The sequence below is a fragment of the Peromyscus maniculatus genome, chromosome 2 (genome assembly GCF_049852395.1).
Source record: "Peromyscus maniculatus bairdii isolate BWxNUB_F1_BW_parent chromosome 2, HU_Pman_BW_mat_3.1, whole genome shotgun sequence".
Taxonomy (NCBI): Eukaryota; Metazoa; Chordata; class Mammalia; order Rodentia; family Cricetidae; genus Peromyscus; species Peromyscus maniculatus.
Window position 1 is genome coordinate 164179339 of NC_134853.1, and position 16874 is coordinate 164196212.

Consider the following 16874-nt stretch of genomic DNA (forward strand, 5'->3'; position numbering starts at 1 on the left):
CCTCTCAGCTTTCTCTTTTACAATGGCTCTGTGTTTCTTATTTTAAAAAGACGATTGGTTACATCTACAGGTTCCAGCTCAAACCTCCCACTCCCCTAAACTCTCATCCCCCAGCCCTTGCCTTCATTACTCCCCACACCCCCAGTTTGCTCCTGTAGATCTCATCAATTTTTCCATTGCTGGGCAATCCATGTATCCTTCCTAGGGTCCTCCTTACTAGTTAGCCTCCATGGAGCTGTGAGTTACATTCCAGAATATATAAATAACTCAAGAACTTAGACATCAAAATACCTAACAGTCCAATTAGAAAATGGGCTATAGAGCTAAACAGAGAATTCTCAAGAGAAGATGCTCAAATGTCCAAAAGGCATTTAAGGAATTGTTCAACATCCTTAATTATCATGGAAATGCAAATCAAAATGAGTCTAAGATACCATCTTACACCTATCAGATGAACACTGAAGACAGCTTATGTTGGAGAAGATGTGGAGCAAGAGGAACACTCCTCCACTGTTGGTGGAAATGCAAACTTGTACAGCCACTTTGGAAATCAGTATGGCACTTTCTCAGAAAATTGGGAATCATTCTTCCTCAAGACCCAGCTATACCACTCTTGGGCATATACCCAAGGAATGCTCAATCGTACCACAAGGACACATGCTCAACTATGTTAATAGCAAAATTATTTGCAAGAGCCAGAACATAGAAAGAGCGTAGCTGCCCCTCAGCCAAAGAATGGATAAATAAAATGTGGTACATATGCACAATGGAGTACTACTCAACAGAGAAAAACAATGACATCATGAGGATTGCAGGGAAATGGATGGAACTAGAAAATATAATCATGAGTGAGATAACCCAGACTCAGAAGGACAAATATTGTATGTATTAAATCATAAGTGGACACTAGATGTAAAGCAAAGAAAAATATGACTTTTATTAGCAGGGATGAGGTCCAATAAATCTTTTTTCATAGTGAGTAAGCATTTACCAGTGACAACATGACTGCATGGAATTTATTTCACAGACCTGGATATATCATCAAAAATTTCAAAGACCATTATTATGAATACAATACATATTTTACTTTATGAAAGAGTAGAGACTGTGGCTGAATCAAACACATGATATTAATTGTTTAGGAAAGGAGCACAAATTAGACTTTGTTGAGCAGGAAGCCAAGAGTTCTTTGCTTTCAACACCCTCATTTCTTCCTGGATCGTGGATGGCTTCAGCATCTCCATTCCACCAAAACATATAACTAAGCAAAAGCCCCAGCTGAGGCTTTTGCTTAGTTATATGTTTGAAAGTGAGATCTTTCTTGTCCCACTCCACAGAAAGCTCAAGTTTACTATCAAATGCCCTTTATGTAACTGATGACAGCATTTAAAACTTTCATAGAGCAGGGAAAAGAAAAACATTTCTTATCACACAACATTAAGCATCCATGAAAGCCATCTTCCACATGGTACCAGTTCACAGGGACCCCTTGGTCTTCCAAGCGCTTCTTGTAGAGCAAGACATCATCCCGGAGGATGTCATTCTCACAGCTCACCAGAAATGTCTTAGGGAGCTGAGCAATAATCTTGTCATCGGCTAGGACAGGTGAAATTTCTGCACTCCAAACATGTTTGGTTTCTAGATAGGCAGCCTCATTAAAAGGTGCAAAAAACTCTGGTTGTGGATCTTGGCTCCAGAACCTTCTGGGGATGTTGTCATAGCTGAGCCATTTGTTGAAATTCTTCCATTTGTCCAGCGGTATAACAGCACCTGTCAGCATAGCATCTTTCCAAGAGAGGTCAATGGCCAGGTATTTACACATACACATAAACATCAGGTCTCTAGTGAGGAATGGCACATTTTTGCTTTGCTGATGTGATGGTAACTGAAAATTGATGAAATTCAGAATTGGTTGAATCAGGACTTGAGCTTGGATCTGGGGTAGACTGGGAATACTAGTTAAGGCCTGCATGACAGTGGCCGCAGCCCAACCTCCAATACTCTCTCCACAGAGAACCACCTGGGATGGGTCCACCCCAAAGGATTCCAGGTTCTTCAGGAAGCAGATGGAAGCATTCAGGCAATCTTTGGCAAGGACAGGGTGATGGTAGTAAGGAAGCTTGCGGTACCTTAAGGAGGAAACAACAAACACAGCAAGCTTCTTTACAAAGGGGTCACAAAGGCCATTTCAATCATCGTCATCTACTCTCCAAAGGACCAAACCTGACTCCATCCTCAGAGTGATCCTAACAAGTAAGCATGGCATCCCCCACTTTTCCTTCATGGACTTGAGGAACCATGAGGATCAGGGATCCCAGGATGCTCCATTTCCACCAACACTGTGCTTCCCATAGTTGAGCACACCCCACACAGAATACAGAAAGTTCAAACATCATTGTCTTAGAAAACCAGCAAAGATCCAGGAAAGGCTACTGCGGCCTTCTGGTCCCACCTCTTCCTGGATTCATCTTTTCCTGATGTGCTGGGCACATGGAGAGCACTGTTAAAAACTAACCCTTAACACACTTTAAATCTACACCAGTGTTTGTATTGAGGCATTTGTTCTTATTTTCCTGTGGTCAAACAAAAGTTTCAGATTAGGCAACTGGACTCCTTAGTGGGGAGCTCTTAGACTCCTGCACAAGGCTGCATTCAGAAAATGACCGTTAGTCAAGCAGCCAGCTAGACTTACAACAACACTGGTTACTTTGAACACCATACAAACTCTGAGGAAACTACACAATAACTGTGGCCACCTGCCAGTAAAACACAACTCTAGCTCATGAAGTTGCAGCACCAGCCAAAAGTGTTTCAAACAATTTGAATTACACTTTCCTTCCAATATGAACCCAGAGAATGGGAATTTCCCAGGTCATCTACCTAGCAGAGGGACTCTGGCCTAGTACAGAAGGGACAATAGAATGATGCCTCTCATAAACATGGTTGTATGTGAGGGTCTGCTGACACTGGAGCACACTCTCTTTTCTGATTGGATTAGCAAGCTCTTGTGCTCATTTTGGGAGCCAGCTGGGAGGCATCTCCTTATGTTGGCTGCCTCCTAGGTTTCCAACATTACACCTAACAAATGGCTCTCACTAGAGGGTATTTCCTGGCTGCTTTTGTAGAGCAGACCGAGCAGGCCACCAGAAAGAAGTAGTGGTGGCAGTGACAGCAGAGAGTGCAGAACCACAGAAGAGCTGAGCCATGACAGCGGCAGAGCCACAAGGGCCACTGATGGTTTGACAGCCATGATGACTGGCCCTTGGAGGAAGCCAGAAGCCTTGAGAACAGTGGTAGCAGCATCACAGGAACTACCCGGTGGCCAGTACAGGAGCAGAGGTGAGGCCTCAGCAATGGCAGTGATGGGGAGCAGAGAAGCAGTGTTGACAAAAGAACTCGATCCAACGCAGACAGACAGAAAGGGAGACAGAGGCAGCAGTGGCCACAAGGGAAACGAAAGCAGGAGAAACAGCAACTGTAGCTTTAAAGGGCAGAGGGTGTTAGACCCTCCATGTCAGGAACTGTGAATGAGCTATTGTCAAGGCCTGGGGAATTCTGAGCTCCTAGGAAGTGTGTTCATAAGGAAGTGTACATAAAGAAAAAACACCCCAAAATCAGGACCTATCTATGGTCTAATGTCACCCAGATGATTCCAATAAATACCCCAGCATACATGAGTCACCAAATGTCTCCTGCCACTCACCCCACCATCAGCACCACTGAGTCTGTCTCACTGGCCAGGAGGTTGCCCAGGCCATGGTAAAAGTCTGCAAGAGAAGACCCAGTGTCAAAGCAGTTGTGACAAGAACCAAGCACTTTCTACCACAGCCCCTCCGACAGCAGCTACTGTCCTGCACCCAGAAGTGACATCTCCTCTCTGAAGTTCAGAGAAGTTCAGTGGCTACAGGACATGAAGGGCAGGAAGAGACAGAAGAGACGAGATTGCAGAGGGAATCCAGGGGGTGGGAGAGGCTGCAGTGCAGCAGTGAGAAGCTCTGAAGTGTATTTTGGGGTTCTTCAGGTGGGAAGAGAAGACTGAAGCTAAAGATGATAACTGGAGCCCAGACACTGTGTTCTGGGTTTAGCAGTTAAGGGAAGGAAGTGAACGGATTTTCTCACCATGTGTCAGCCAAGCTGAGCAAAGTGCAGGAATCTGAGGGTGTTGTGAAAAGGCAGATATGGCCAGTACTATGAGTGCAGAGGAAAGGCAGGAGTCACATCTAGTTCCAGGACAGCCCTTCTCTGACATGCTGCCCCAATGTAGACTTAGATCAACATAGAAACCATTGCTGTGTAAGCTACAACCCACAGACTGGGGTGAGCCCTGAGCTCTGCACCCAACCTCTCTTTAAGAGGCTCCAACTTCTACCTTCATTACTCCCTCCTGACAAGTCCTCATGAGAACATGTGCCAGATTCTACCTTTGATGAAGACCTTACTTCCCACCTCGAATGGAAGCTCCTTACCCAGGCTTCCAGTCATAGCACCTCCTCCATGATAGAAGATGATGGCTCGGTGGGGTTTGGAAGACACTTCCTTGGGCTTGAACAGCCTCACAGGGACTGTTCCAAAATGTGTGTCAGTCACCAACACATTAGGATCCTTCTTTATCGTCATTAGGCCTTGGAGAAACTGTAAAAACCTGGGCATGGCACAAATTCTCAGTTTCTCTAGTATGTTCCCCTGTAGTAGACAAAGGTTAGAAAGTGAGGCATAAGAGAATGTGGTGGGTGAGTAGCTGCTGAAGTCAGTTAATATTTTCAGGTTTATTCACCAGTTCTCACCTGCTTACTATATGTGCAAAGAGGTCATTGGGACACAACTCACTGTGCATTCTTTTCATATAGGGGAGCCTGTTTGAACATTATTTTCTAAAATTTCCTGAATGAATGATGATGTTGCTGTGATTGAAGTGTTGGCCTCCCTCCATCAAAACTCACATTCAAATTCCATTGTCAGTATTAAGATGTGGGCAATTCTACTCGGGAGGCAGAGCCAGGTGGATCTCTGTGAGTTCGAGGCCAGCTTGGGCTACCAAGTGAGTTCCAGGAAAGGCACAAAGCTACACAGAGAAACCCTGTCTCGAAAAAAAAAAAAAAAAGATGTGGGCAATTTTAAATGGCAATGATGTGGCATCCTCTTGTGTTGCTTAAGTACTTTATAGGTGACAGGAATAAGTATCTTCATAATAGGCTCCTAAGAAGTAAGATTATCTGGTTTTCCTGTCTTATGACCATAGGCATACTTGCCTTTTCTACTGAGAGGTGACATGAGATGACCCATTGCTGAAACCATTGCTCTAGGGCTTTCCAACTCCAAGAATGATTACAGCCATTCTTTCTTGCTCTGGGCTACACCAAACTGCTTGGAGTTGTACAGCAATCCTACAGAGGTGAAAAAATGGACAGATATCCCATGCATGTGCCTCAGGATCAGTTATCAAGATAACTGAGACAACTGATAGAATATTGTTATACTATTAGACGTTGCTGAGGCAGATGTTTTGGTCTTTCTTTGGCCCCTGGATCTTAAGGCCAATTAGTGTTCACATAAAACCATCAACAGTGTAGATGGTGAATCATACCCCACAGGTACCTTCATAGTCCCACTATTTGTCATGGGCTGGTGACCCTGGAGCATGCTTATTATACTATTCATCCTCTATACAAACATTCCATTGCATAGATGACAGATTCCTAATATCTTAGTGTTCTAAAAATTCAGAATTCACCTAAATGGAATACAGGTGCACCTCAATAACAGAGGATGGAGGATGAGGGATTGATCCAACAGGGTACAAGGACCAAGCATAGCTATAAAATTCTTGGGAGTGCTATGGTCCAGTAAGACAACATTATGATACCTGACAAAGTAATTGAGGAAATCTTGTAACACCCAGTGCTGTAAATGTAAAAGAAATAAAGGTATACTTGGACTCCTGGGAAGCTGGAAGATTTTCACATCCAACCTTGCCCAAGTTGCCTTACCACTGTAAAACTTGATAAAGAGAGTGACCATATGGAACTGAGACAAAAAGGCACAAGGGACTTTTAATGAGGCTGTGATAAACTATTAATCTGAAGACTTAGATCATTGTAGGACCACATAAACAGCTGTTGGCACTTCCACCCCAGTGGGGACAACAGATATGTGTGGGGCATGTAAATAAGTCAAGTGACCCGAGAGAGACTAGGAAGTACACTACATCGAACCTGCATATTTCAGGGAGGGATGCAAATATGCGTGCATGGACACCAAAACAGGCTTCTTGCAAGCATTTCCATGTAAACAACTGACTATCAAGCCCCTCTAGAGCATCACACAACTCAGTGGTAAATGTGGGCACTCACAGAGACTTGGTGGTGACAAGAGTAGCCATTTCACACACTGATGTGCCAAAGGTGACTGAATACAAGCAGGATCAATGACACATCCACCACCATACAGACTGACTGGGCCTGGGTTTCTTTTTTAATAGATTATTAAAACAATAGTTAAAGAGCTTAAGTACAGAGACAGCCTGCAGGGGTGAAAAGGGCACCCCCCAGAGGTGATAACTTTGTTAAATGAAAACCCCAGGTGCCAGACATGGGTTACCTCCCTACAAGTTGTTGGCCAGGGAGGCACCTGAGGCCCCATAAAACATAAAGGCTCTGGCCACTGTGGTTGGATACCTGCCGGGACTACATCTGGCTTGAGTACAGGAAGAAATAAAGCTGGGACAGAGATAGAAGTTTTCTTCTTACTGACTATCTTCATAGTGCCAGAATGTGCTATGTGGGCTGCTGGAAGTAAACAGTCACAGAAAGACCTGCTCATCTATGGTCCCTGCATGCTATAGTACCAAATGCCAGAAAAGATGTGCCTGCATGTGAAATAGGGACATGGCTATTGTGGGACAATCAACAGCTTTTCCATTGCACATAAGACTCACTACACATGAGAGAGTTCACTGTAAACCAAGACAAAACCCAGTGGCTAGGGAGGTCACAGCTTCCAGAAGGCAAGTCCCTGATACTGTTTTTAATGTATATGATGTACAGCAGTTTCTTCTGTATGGAAACATTCCCTCCAAAAGAGAGCAGGCATGCCAGGGGTCTCTGGGCTACAGAGAACAGGCAGGGTCTCCCACATAGAACACACCATGCAGAGGAAACACTATACTCACCTCCACATCATCTGTGAGCACATGTAGCCTGCCAGCATCAGCAGGTGCTTAGATTAGGGACTGTTTTTAAAGTAAAATAGTAAGGTTGCAAGGATCCACATGCAAGGATTTCTCTGCCTTTGGTGACCCAAGGCTCTCATTTGGAGTGCCAGGAGCCCAAACTAGCAAGTGACTCTTAAAGTTCCTTATTTCTCTAAAGTGGTCCATTGTTCCTGGTGGAAAATCTCCACAGGGCAGGAGTATATGTTTTCACAACTTTTCAGACCCTATGATGCCTCATCAAAGTGCCATTTAATGCTTTCAGCAGCATGGTCCTCCAGAAGCCATTACTTCACTTCAGATGAGGATGCTGAGGCACAGAGAAGTTAGCCAAGGTCTCTTGAGCCAGTGAGAACACATCAGCAGTGCTTCTGGACAACCTGGCTGTGTGCTTGTTACCTTTCTCCTCCGCACCTCCTCCTCAGGTGACTTTTGACATAATCACTGTGAAATATCTGTCAACTGCCAGGATTCCAATCAGAATTTCAAAATCAGGACTCATTTAATTTACCTACTTCTCATGTGGGGCCAGACTATCCTTCACACATCTGCTGTACCTATCAGCATGTGCTTGCTGATCTCTGTCCCCAATTTCCAGCCCAGAAGACCAGTACAGGGCACCACTGTCCATGCAACTATGCTAAAGGGCTGGGTGGATCCGTCACATGGATGTCATCAAAGAGGGCCTGAGTTGTTCTCAGGACAAAGCCTGGTAAATTGATCTCTGCCCTCAGGTCTCAGGTTGATATAAGGAATCACCCGGAGACAAGGACACGGAACAAGGGGTGATGGGGACTATGGCTAAATGTGGTTTTGGATCTTTCAGGCTCTAATGAGTAGCACCTGGGTCTGAAATTATTTTCACAGCCTTCAGAAAATAACTTCATACATACATAGTGCTGCACCCTGTAATAAGGTCCCTCAAAAGATGGGAGTAGGGGATGGCCACTTTAAGGTGGCCAGAATATAGATAAGGTCAGGTTAGACTACAGTGTGACATCCTTTCTCACCAAGAAAGAAAATAAAAGCAGAAAATGAAAGAGGAGAGAAAATAAGGAAGGGAAGGAGGAAGCAAGGAGAGAGGGAAAATCCAAGAAGAGAAAAAAGGAAGGAAAAGAGATGGGGGAGGTGAGAGGTGGGAGACAAGAGACTTCCCCAACTCAGTCCTATGAGAACCTAGAGAAAGAAGAGAGGGGAATGAAAGGAGAAGGGTGGGGTCCAAAGAGCACCCCCAATCCATGGCAGGGCCCAAGAGAACACTCACCAAAGCTATCAGGTACTGCAACATGTAGTACATAAACAGTAACTTGGCCGGCTGCTTCAGGGTGGAAGGCATTTCTGCACTGGGAAGGTGCTGAATAACAACCCATACAAAGACTCCCAGTAAGAATGTGGGCAGCCCTGCCAGCAGCAGCAGCCACAGGACAGCCATGACTCAGATGCTCCAGAGCCCCCAGGAGCTGTTGTCCTGGGGGACTTACTTCAGAACTTCTGTGAAGAGCACAGATCCTGTTCTACAGACTGTTGCCTCCACCCTCTCCTTCCAGTGTATGTCTGGCACAGTAACCTGACCTGTCTTTCAGAACTCCACACAAGCCAGCCAATGAGAAGCAGAGAAATCTGCCGGGGGGGGGGGGGGGCGGGGGAGCCTGAGAAATCTTCCCTACCCTCCAAGGAGAAATTGAGAATGGGACTTCCACTGAACACAGGTTTAGAATCTCACTAGCTTCCCAGTTACTGTGGGTTCCAAGAAGAGGTTGACCAGGGTTACACAGGCCTAAAGACCTGACACTTCAACTGTATGATGTGGCATGTACTTCTCTCAGCAGGAGTCTGATTACACTCAACAATGTACTTCCCATTCCAGCTCTGTGCTTTACTGGCTTCCAAATTTTTGTCCAGTATAGGATTGTCAGCAAGATGTTCAGAGGGAAATTAAAGCATTTGCCAACAAGACTGACAACCTGAGTTTGATTAAAAGATCCACATAATAGAAGGAGACAATTGAATCTTCCATGTTATACTCTGACCTATACACACACACACACACACACACACACACAGGTGCTGTGGCAAGCAAATACACACCCCTACACAAACAGAGACACTCAAACACATATAAATAAATTTACTTTTTAAGCAAAACAATGACACCTAGCACCTGGGTTGGCAGGCTGGCTCAGCAGGCAAAAGCCCTTGCCACACAAGCCTGAGGAACTCAGATCAGTCCTCAGGATCCACATTAATAAGTCAGATGCAACAGTATGCATCTGCAGTCCCAACAATCCTATAGTGAAATGGGAGGCAGAGACAGGAGAATCACCCAGAAGATCGTGGGCTACTAGCTGGAAGTCTACAGCATTGGGAAAAACAAGCAGAAAGAGCCTGCCTCAAGACAGAAGGTGAGAACCGGCTCTGGAAAGATGCCTTTTAATCCACACATGCACATTGGGACACCTACTTGTTCAGACTTACATACATGCATCACAAACACATATAAATGACTAATTTTTAAAAGATAAACAGGTTTCCTTGCTGCCTTTGAGAGACAAACCTCATGATTGGAAACAAATATCTTCAATGAGGAAGATAAAACTAATTCAGAGCAAATAGAACTAGGAAACAAAGTTGCAGTGCCTATTCTAACAAAATAGACTTTAAAGAAAAACTATTCATACAAGATTAAAAAAAGAAAGATGTCACTTCTTGATTAAGGCAACAATCCATCAATAGAGCATTGCAACTCTAATTTTATATGCCCCCAATCCAGGGGGCCCTAATTTCATAGAAACAATATCAGTATATATAAAGCCTCAGATTAACTCCAATATAGTAATAGTGGGTGATTTCAATGTTTCACAAAGGACAATAGATAAGTCATCTAGACCAAAAATGAATACAGGAACATCAGGGCTAGATGACATTATAGATCAAATGGACACAACTGATATCTACAGAACACACCACTCAAGCACTGCAGAATAGACCATCTTCACTTTCTCTGAAGTAGAACTTACATATATTAGGACACTAGGCAAATCTCAACAAAGACGGGAAAATGAAGTAACTTCTTATATTCTATCTGACCAGAACTAAATAAGAACTAGACATCAGCACTAAGAACAAGCCCAGAAAGCACAGAAATTCATGGAGACTAAACAACTCAACATAGAATAGTGAAGATGTTATTGAAGAAATCAGCAATTTCTAATTGAATTCTAATTACTAATTTCTCCAACAGAAAATCAAACCTTCCCAGAATTAAATTTAAATGAAAGAACAACATACCAAAAGAATTCAAATCACTTAGGAATTAAGGCTAGAAATTGGGAATGGAACTTTGTGGTGGTATTGTGTTCCCCAAAATATTGTGTACTCTAATAAATTTATCTGGGGTCAGAGAACAGACAGCCACTAGACACAAAGGCTAGAAAATGGTGGCACTCACACCTTTAATCCTAGCATTCCAGAGATAGAAATCCCCCTGGATCTCTGTGAGTTCAAGGCCACATTGGAAATAGCCAAGCATGGTGACTCACGCCTTTAATCCAAGAAAGCCAGCCTTTAATCCCAGGGAATGGTGGTAGATAGCAGAAAGATAAATAAGGCGTGAGGACCAGAAACTAGAAGCATTTGGCTGGTTCAGCATTTGGCTGGTTAAGCATGTGGCTGGTTAAGCATTCAAGCTTTGAAGCAGCAGTTCAGCTGAGAGCCATTGGGATGAAGACACAGAAGCTTCCAGTCTGAGGAAACAGGACCAGCTGAGGAATTGGCAAGGTGAGATAGCTGTGGCTTGTTCTGTCTCTCTGATCTACCAGCATTGACCCCAATAACTGGCCTCAGGTTTGATTTTATTTTTTTTTGGTGGTGTGAATAGTTTATTTCTTCCCACAGGAGAAAGAATTTGTAAGGAAGCATAATTCTAGAAATGACAAACCGGCAGGGAAAAATGAAGTATACAAAAAAAACCACTATCTATGCATTTATATGTGATAATTTTGTCTCACATTCATTAAATTTCTGTTAGAATTGGAATAAGGGAAATATTTAGCTCTCATATATACAGTTGCATCTGAACAATTGAAAAATACATTGTTTGCATTGTGATAAAAACATACATTACTTTTACTTTCTTTATTAAAACATCACACTGCTTTTAAAAAGAAGATGATTTAGATTTGGACTCCCCCACATCTTTCTTTTGACAGTTTTATTGCATATAAGATATTTGTGTTATATAAAATATTGTATACATATATGTATAGTAAAGGAACTACAGAAGCAAGCTAATTAGTAGCTTCATCATCTTATATGATTATGTTTTTATTAATAACATTTAAAATCTACTCCAACAAATATTGATTGTATCATGAAAAATATTATTAGCTGTGGTCACCATGCTGGAGTCTCCAGGACTGGATTGTGTTGCCTTGCTAAGACTGTGTGCCCTTTAGTTAGTGTGTTCCTATTTCTCTAGTTCCCAATCCCCAAATACTTGACATTCTACTCCATAATTATCTGAGTTCCACTTTTTTTTTTCTACAACTCAATGTCACCTTTATTTTTGACATTGTGTGATAAAAAACAAAATTGATAATATGAGCACAAATGTCCTTCATATTTGGAGGACAGAAGGATCATTTCTGCTATTCCTGGCTTTCTCACATTCTATGTAGGAATTTTAAAGAACATATGTGTAGTTGCCTCCCTGTGGGATAAGGGCAGGGGCTGTGTAACTGCTTCTGCACTAAGACCTCAAATTAACAAGGACTAACCTCAATTTATCACCTAAGACTTCACTTTGAATTTATGAAGTATTAGCAGACTCAGAGTTACAACACTTATCAAACATGGCAAGTTCTTTCTACTAGATAACAGGATAGATTCCTGAGATATTTCTACAGTACAGTATTTTGTTATTTCAAGAATTGACTCTAGCTGGATCAAGAAAAGAGAGGGAGAACAAGAAATAGGAGACAATGGTAAATGAAGACCACATGAGAAGGGGAGGAAGCAGAGAGCTAAGGAGGCCCACGGAGATCCACAAAGATACCCCCTCAAAAGACTGCTGGCAATGGTCGAGAGACGGCAGGAACTGACCTACTCTGGTGATGGGATGGCCAGACACCCTGTTAGTCGTGCTATAAACCCCATCCAAGGAAGGTCTGAGGAATCTGGATGCAGACATCCACGGCTGGGCCCCTGGTGGAGCACTGGGATTCTAATTAGTGAGAAAGAAGAGGGTTTATATGAGCGAGAATTGTTGAAGCCAAGGTTGGATAAAGCACAGGGACAAATAACCAAATGAATGGAAGCACAGGATCTATGAACCAAGGGCTGAGGGGCCCCGAACTGGATCAGGCCCCCTGAACGGGTGAGACAGTCATTTGGCTTGATCTGTTTGGGAGGCAGCTGTGTGTTGGTGCCGGGTCCTGGGCTTGTTGCATGAGTTGGCTGTTTGAATCCTGGGACTTATGCAGGGACGCTTGGCTCGGTCTGGGAGGGGGGGACTGGACCTGGCTGGACTGAGTCTACCAGGTCGATCCCGGTCCTCGGGGGAGACCTTGATCTGGAGGAGGTGGGAATGGGGGGTGGGGTGGGGGGAGGGGGAAGGGGGCGAGAGTGGGAGAATAGGGGACTCTGTGGCTATTATGTTGAACTAAATGATGTTGTAAAATAAATTTACAAAAAAAAAAAAAAAGATCGACCTCAAAAAAAAAAAAAAATAGAAACAAATATATCGATATATGTTCATCTAGGAATTGTTCCATCCATATTTATGGTTTAATTCTCCATTTGTTATGTTCATATTTTTGTTTATTTAACATCTAAATTAATAAATATGTTAACCCCAGAAAGTAAAATTTTATGTTATAAATGTAGGCAAATATAAAACAACATATATACGTTTTTCTGTATATAAAAAATAATAACATTGACAGTAATTCTTTCAAATTACATTACTTAGGTTTGATTTTATTAATAAGAACTTTTAAGATTCCTGCTACAGAACTTCATAAAATTTTTTTAAAAAATCTATACAACAAAAGAAATGGTTATTCTATTGAAGTGATAACCTAAAGAATAGGAGAGAATCTTGGAAAACATTTGACTGATAATTCATATCCAGAATATGAACTCAAAAAACTACACAAGAAACCAATAAAAAGAAATGTAGTATCTGCCCTCAGGACTCTCCAAACCCTTGGTTCAGAACTCAAAGTCCCAACCCACTGCCACCCCTTCCCATGGCTTGCCTGCTTCTACTGCCAGGTGCCCACTCATACCTTGAGCAGACACCCTCTGCTCAGGTACAAGCCATGCCAGTGAAAAAAAACAGGTACAGGTCACACCACTCAGAAGAACAGGTACAGAACAAGCCACTCAGGAGAACAGGTACAGGTCATACCAGCCAGAAAAACAGACCACAGCAGCCAGAACAGATTAACAGACTCAGGCAGAGACTCACTGCTGGACCAGAGGCCATGCCAGCTGCCAGAGCCCCAGCCCCTAACTCAGGTAAAGGCTCCCTACTGAACCAGAAACCACACCAACACCATCCTCAAGAATTCCAAATAAGTGGCTTCCATGGACCACTCAGTGCCACCCCACATACACTGTCCCCAATACCCCTCTCCTCCTCATCACTGTGTTCTACTCCTGAACTCTGGTGGAGATCCCCTGCTGAAACAATGACCATGCTAGCCACCAGAAGTCGAGGCCCCAACTGAGACAGAGACTCCATGCTGGACCCACTGTCAGAAATCTGGGCCAAAAAGACCAGAAGACCAAAGAGGAAACAGAAATCAAAGAACAAAACACCCATTAACAAAGACAAACTCGGAAATTGCACCTGCACCTATATTTATCCAACACGCAGATACCTAGATGCCAGCATAAGAACACAATCAACAGCAGCCAGGGCAATGTGGTACCACCAGAGCCCAGCTATCCTACTACAGCAACCCCTGAATATTCCAACACAGCTAAAACACAAGAAAAAACCTTAAAACCAACTTTATGAGGACAATAGAAGTCCTTAAAGAGTAAATAAATAAATCTTTCAAAGAGAGCCAGGAAAGGACAAACAAAACAATTGGAGTAAATGAATAAATCCCTTAAACCAAGCCAAGAAAAAAAAACAGTTGAAGGAAATGAATAAAACTGCTTAGGATCTGAAAACAGAAATAGAAGCAACAGAGAAAACACAAACTGAGAGAATTCTGAAAATGAAAAGCCTAGGTAAATGAACAAGAACTGTAGACACAAGCATCACCAACACAATATAAGAGATGGAAGAGAGAATCTCAGTCATTGAAAATACTATAGGAGAAATAGATATGTCTCTCAAAGAAAATGTTAAATCTAAAAACTTCCTGGCACAAAACACCCAGGGAATCTGGAGCACTATGAAAAGACCAAATCTAAGAACAATGGGAATAGAAGAAGGAGAATTCCAGGTCAAAGGCCCAGAAAATAGTATTTTACCAAAATTATAAAAGAAAAATTTCCTAACCTAAAGAAGGACATGCCTGTCAAAGTACAAGAACCTGACAGAACACCAAATGGATTGGGTCAGAAAAGAAAGTCCTCTTGCCACATAATAATCAAAACACTAAATATACAGAACAAAGAAAGAAAATTAAAAAGCTGCAAGGGGAAAAGGGCAAGTAACATATAAGTGCAGACCAATTAGAATTACACCTGATTTTTCAACAGAGACACTAAAAGCCAAAAGGGCCTGAACAGATGTCTTACAGATTCTAAGAGACCACACATGCCAACCCAGACTACTATATCCAGAAAAACTTGCAATCAACATAGATGGAGAAAACAAGACATTCCATGACAAAGTCAAATTTAAACAGCATCTATCCACAAATCCAGCCACACAGTAGGTACTAGATGGAAAACTATAACCCAAGGAGAATAACTACACACAGGAAATAAATAATTTCACACCAGCAAATAATATAAAATACCCTGGAGTAACTCTAACCCAGCAAGTGTAAGATTCGTATGGCAATAACTTCAGGTCTTTGAAGAAAGAAATTGAAGAATGTATCAGAAGCTGGAAAGATCTTCCATTTTCATGGATTGTTAGTATTAACACAGTAAAAATGGCCATCTTACCAAAAGCAATCTAGAAATTCAAGGACAATCCTCATCAGAATTTCAACACAATTTTTTATAGACTTTGAAAGGACAATATTCAACTTCATATGGAAAAAAAACTAGGATAGCTAAAACAATCCTGTCAAATAAAAGAACATCTGGAGGTATCACCATCCCTCATTTTAAGCTATACTACAAAGATATTATTGTAGGTGGAGTTTTCCCACCCCAGAAGCTGCTTCCAAATTACCACACAGAAGCTTAATATTAATTGTCAGCCAATAGCTCTTACATTTTATGTTAACCCATATATTTTATTTATGCTCTGCCATGTGGCAGTACCTTTATTAGCATGGCATGTTCATCTCATGCTCACTTGGCATCTGGCTGGAGACTCCTGACTCCACCCTTCCTTATCCCACCCTTTCTCAGTTTGGCTTTCCTACCTAACTTTATCCTGTTCAGCCATTGGATAGTCAGCTTGTTTATTAAACCAATCATAGCAACCTATATATTCACAAAGTCTACAGAAGAATTATTTCCCAGCAAGCTATAATAATAAAAACTGCATGGTTTTGGCATAAAAACATGCAGGTTGATATACAAAGTCAAATAAAAGACATAGACATAAATCCACACACTTATATAAGGATAACAGAATTTTTCCCAAGTTCCTGCCCTGAGAAAATTCCTCCAAGAGTCCTGAGAAAGATGCTACTTATGGCGAGGGGTATCTGAGGGAAAGGAATCTTCATACACTATGCTCTTTTGTCCATTTACTTTATTCCTTTATGACAAAATGTTATCTATACAGCTTCAGTTCCATCCTGAGTCTCAATTCCTCTTTGTACCTACGTTTTCTGTCCCCCCATAGCCCTGGTAATAACTAAGCCCTTATGCTTTTGGTCTCATCTACATCCTCTATTCCTTCATCCTCCATCTATCCTTCATGGCTCCTTACCCCTTATCCCGATAAACTCCACAAGAGATATGCCTTACCCTCTACAGAATCTCTGTCCTCCTCTCCTGGCCACGCGGTTCTGTATCTACCTCTGTAATTTTGCTGCAGCCCTTACTGTACCTGGTTATGCAAAAAGCCCTAATGTTCTCAGTCAATCTCTGCCATGCCCCTAGGCCTGAAGGAAGGAGATGGTCTTAGCTTCAATTGTACAAAAAACAAAGCTGCTTTTCTCCTAGGCTCTGTGGGGCCGTTGGTACCTAATGGAACAGTGTCTGAGAAGCTTAGCTGTTTGCCAAAATAGTCTGGAAGTATTTGGGTTTTTTGTTTGTTTGTTTGTTTGTTTGTTTGTTTGTTTGTTTTGGTTTTTCGAGACAGGGTTTCTCTGTATAGCTTTGCACCTTTCCTGGAAATCACTTGGTAGTTCAGGCTGGCCTCGAACTCACAGAGATCCACCTGCCTCTGCCTCCCGAGTGCTAGGATTAAAGGTGTGCGCCACCACCGCCCAGCATCTGGAAGTATTTGTGCACACAAGAATTTCATAGCAGAAGACAGCTGAAATATTAAGGCTGTATAACACCAAATATTCCATGA

At 42.4% G+C, this 16874-nt stretch overlaps 1 protein-coding gene across 1 annotated transcript; it reads right to left on the reverse strand.

Annotated features, from left to right (window-relative positions):
• Nucleotides 1-1063: 1063 nt before the first annotated feature.
• On the reverse strand, nucleotides 1064-8705 carry LOC143271721 (arylacetamide deacetylase-like 4). The gene is made up of 4 exons (XM_076563587.1): nucleotides 8472-8705; nucleotides 4467-4683; nucleotides 3704-3767; nucleotides 1064-2129 (listed from the first exon to the last, which is right to left on the reverse strand). Exons 1-4 carry the CDS (start codon nucleotides 8637-8639, stop codon nucleotides 1355-1357), a joined length of 1224 nt encoding a protein of 407 aa, XP_076419702.1. The 5' UTR covers nucleotides 8640-8705; the 3' UTR covers nucleotides 1064-1354.
• Between the last annotated feature and the right edge of the window lie 8169 nt (nucleotides 8706-16874).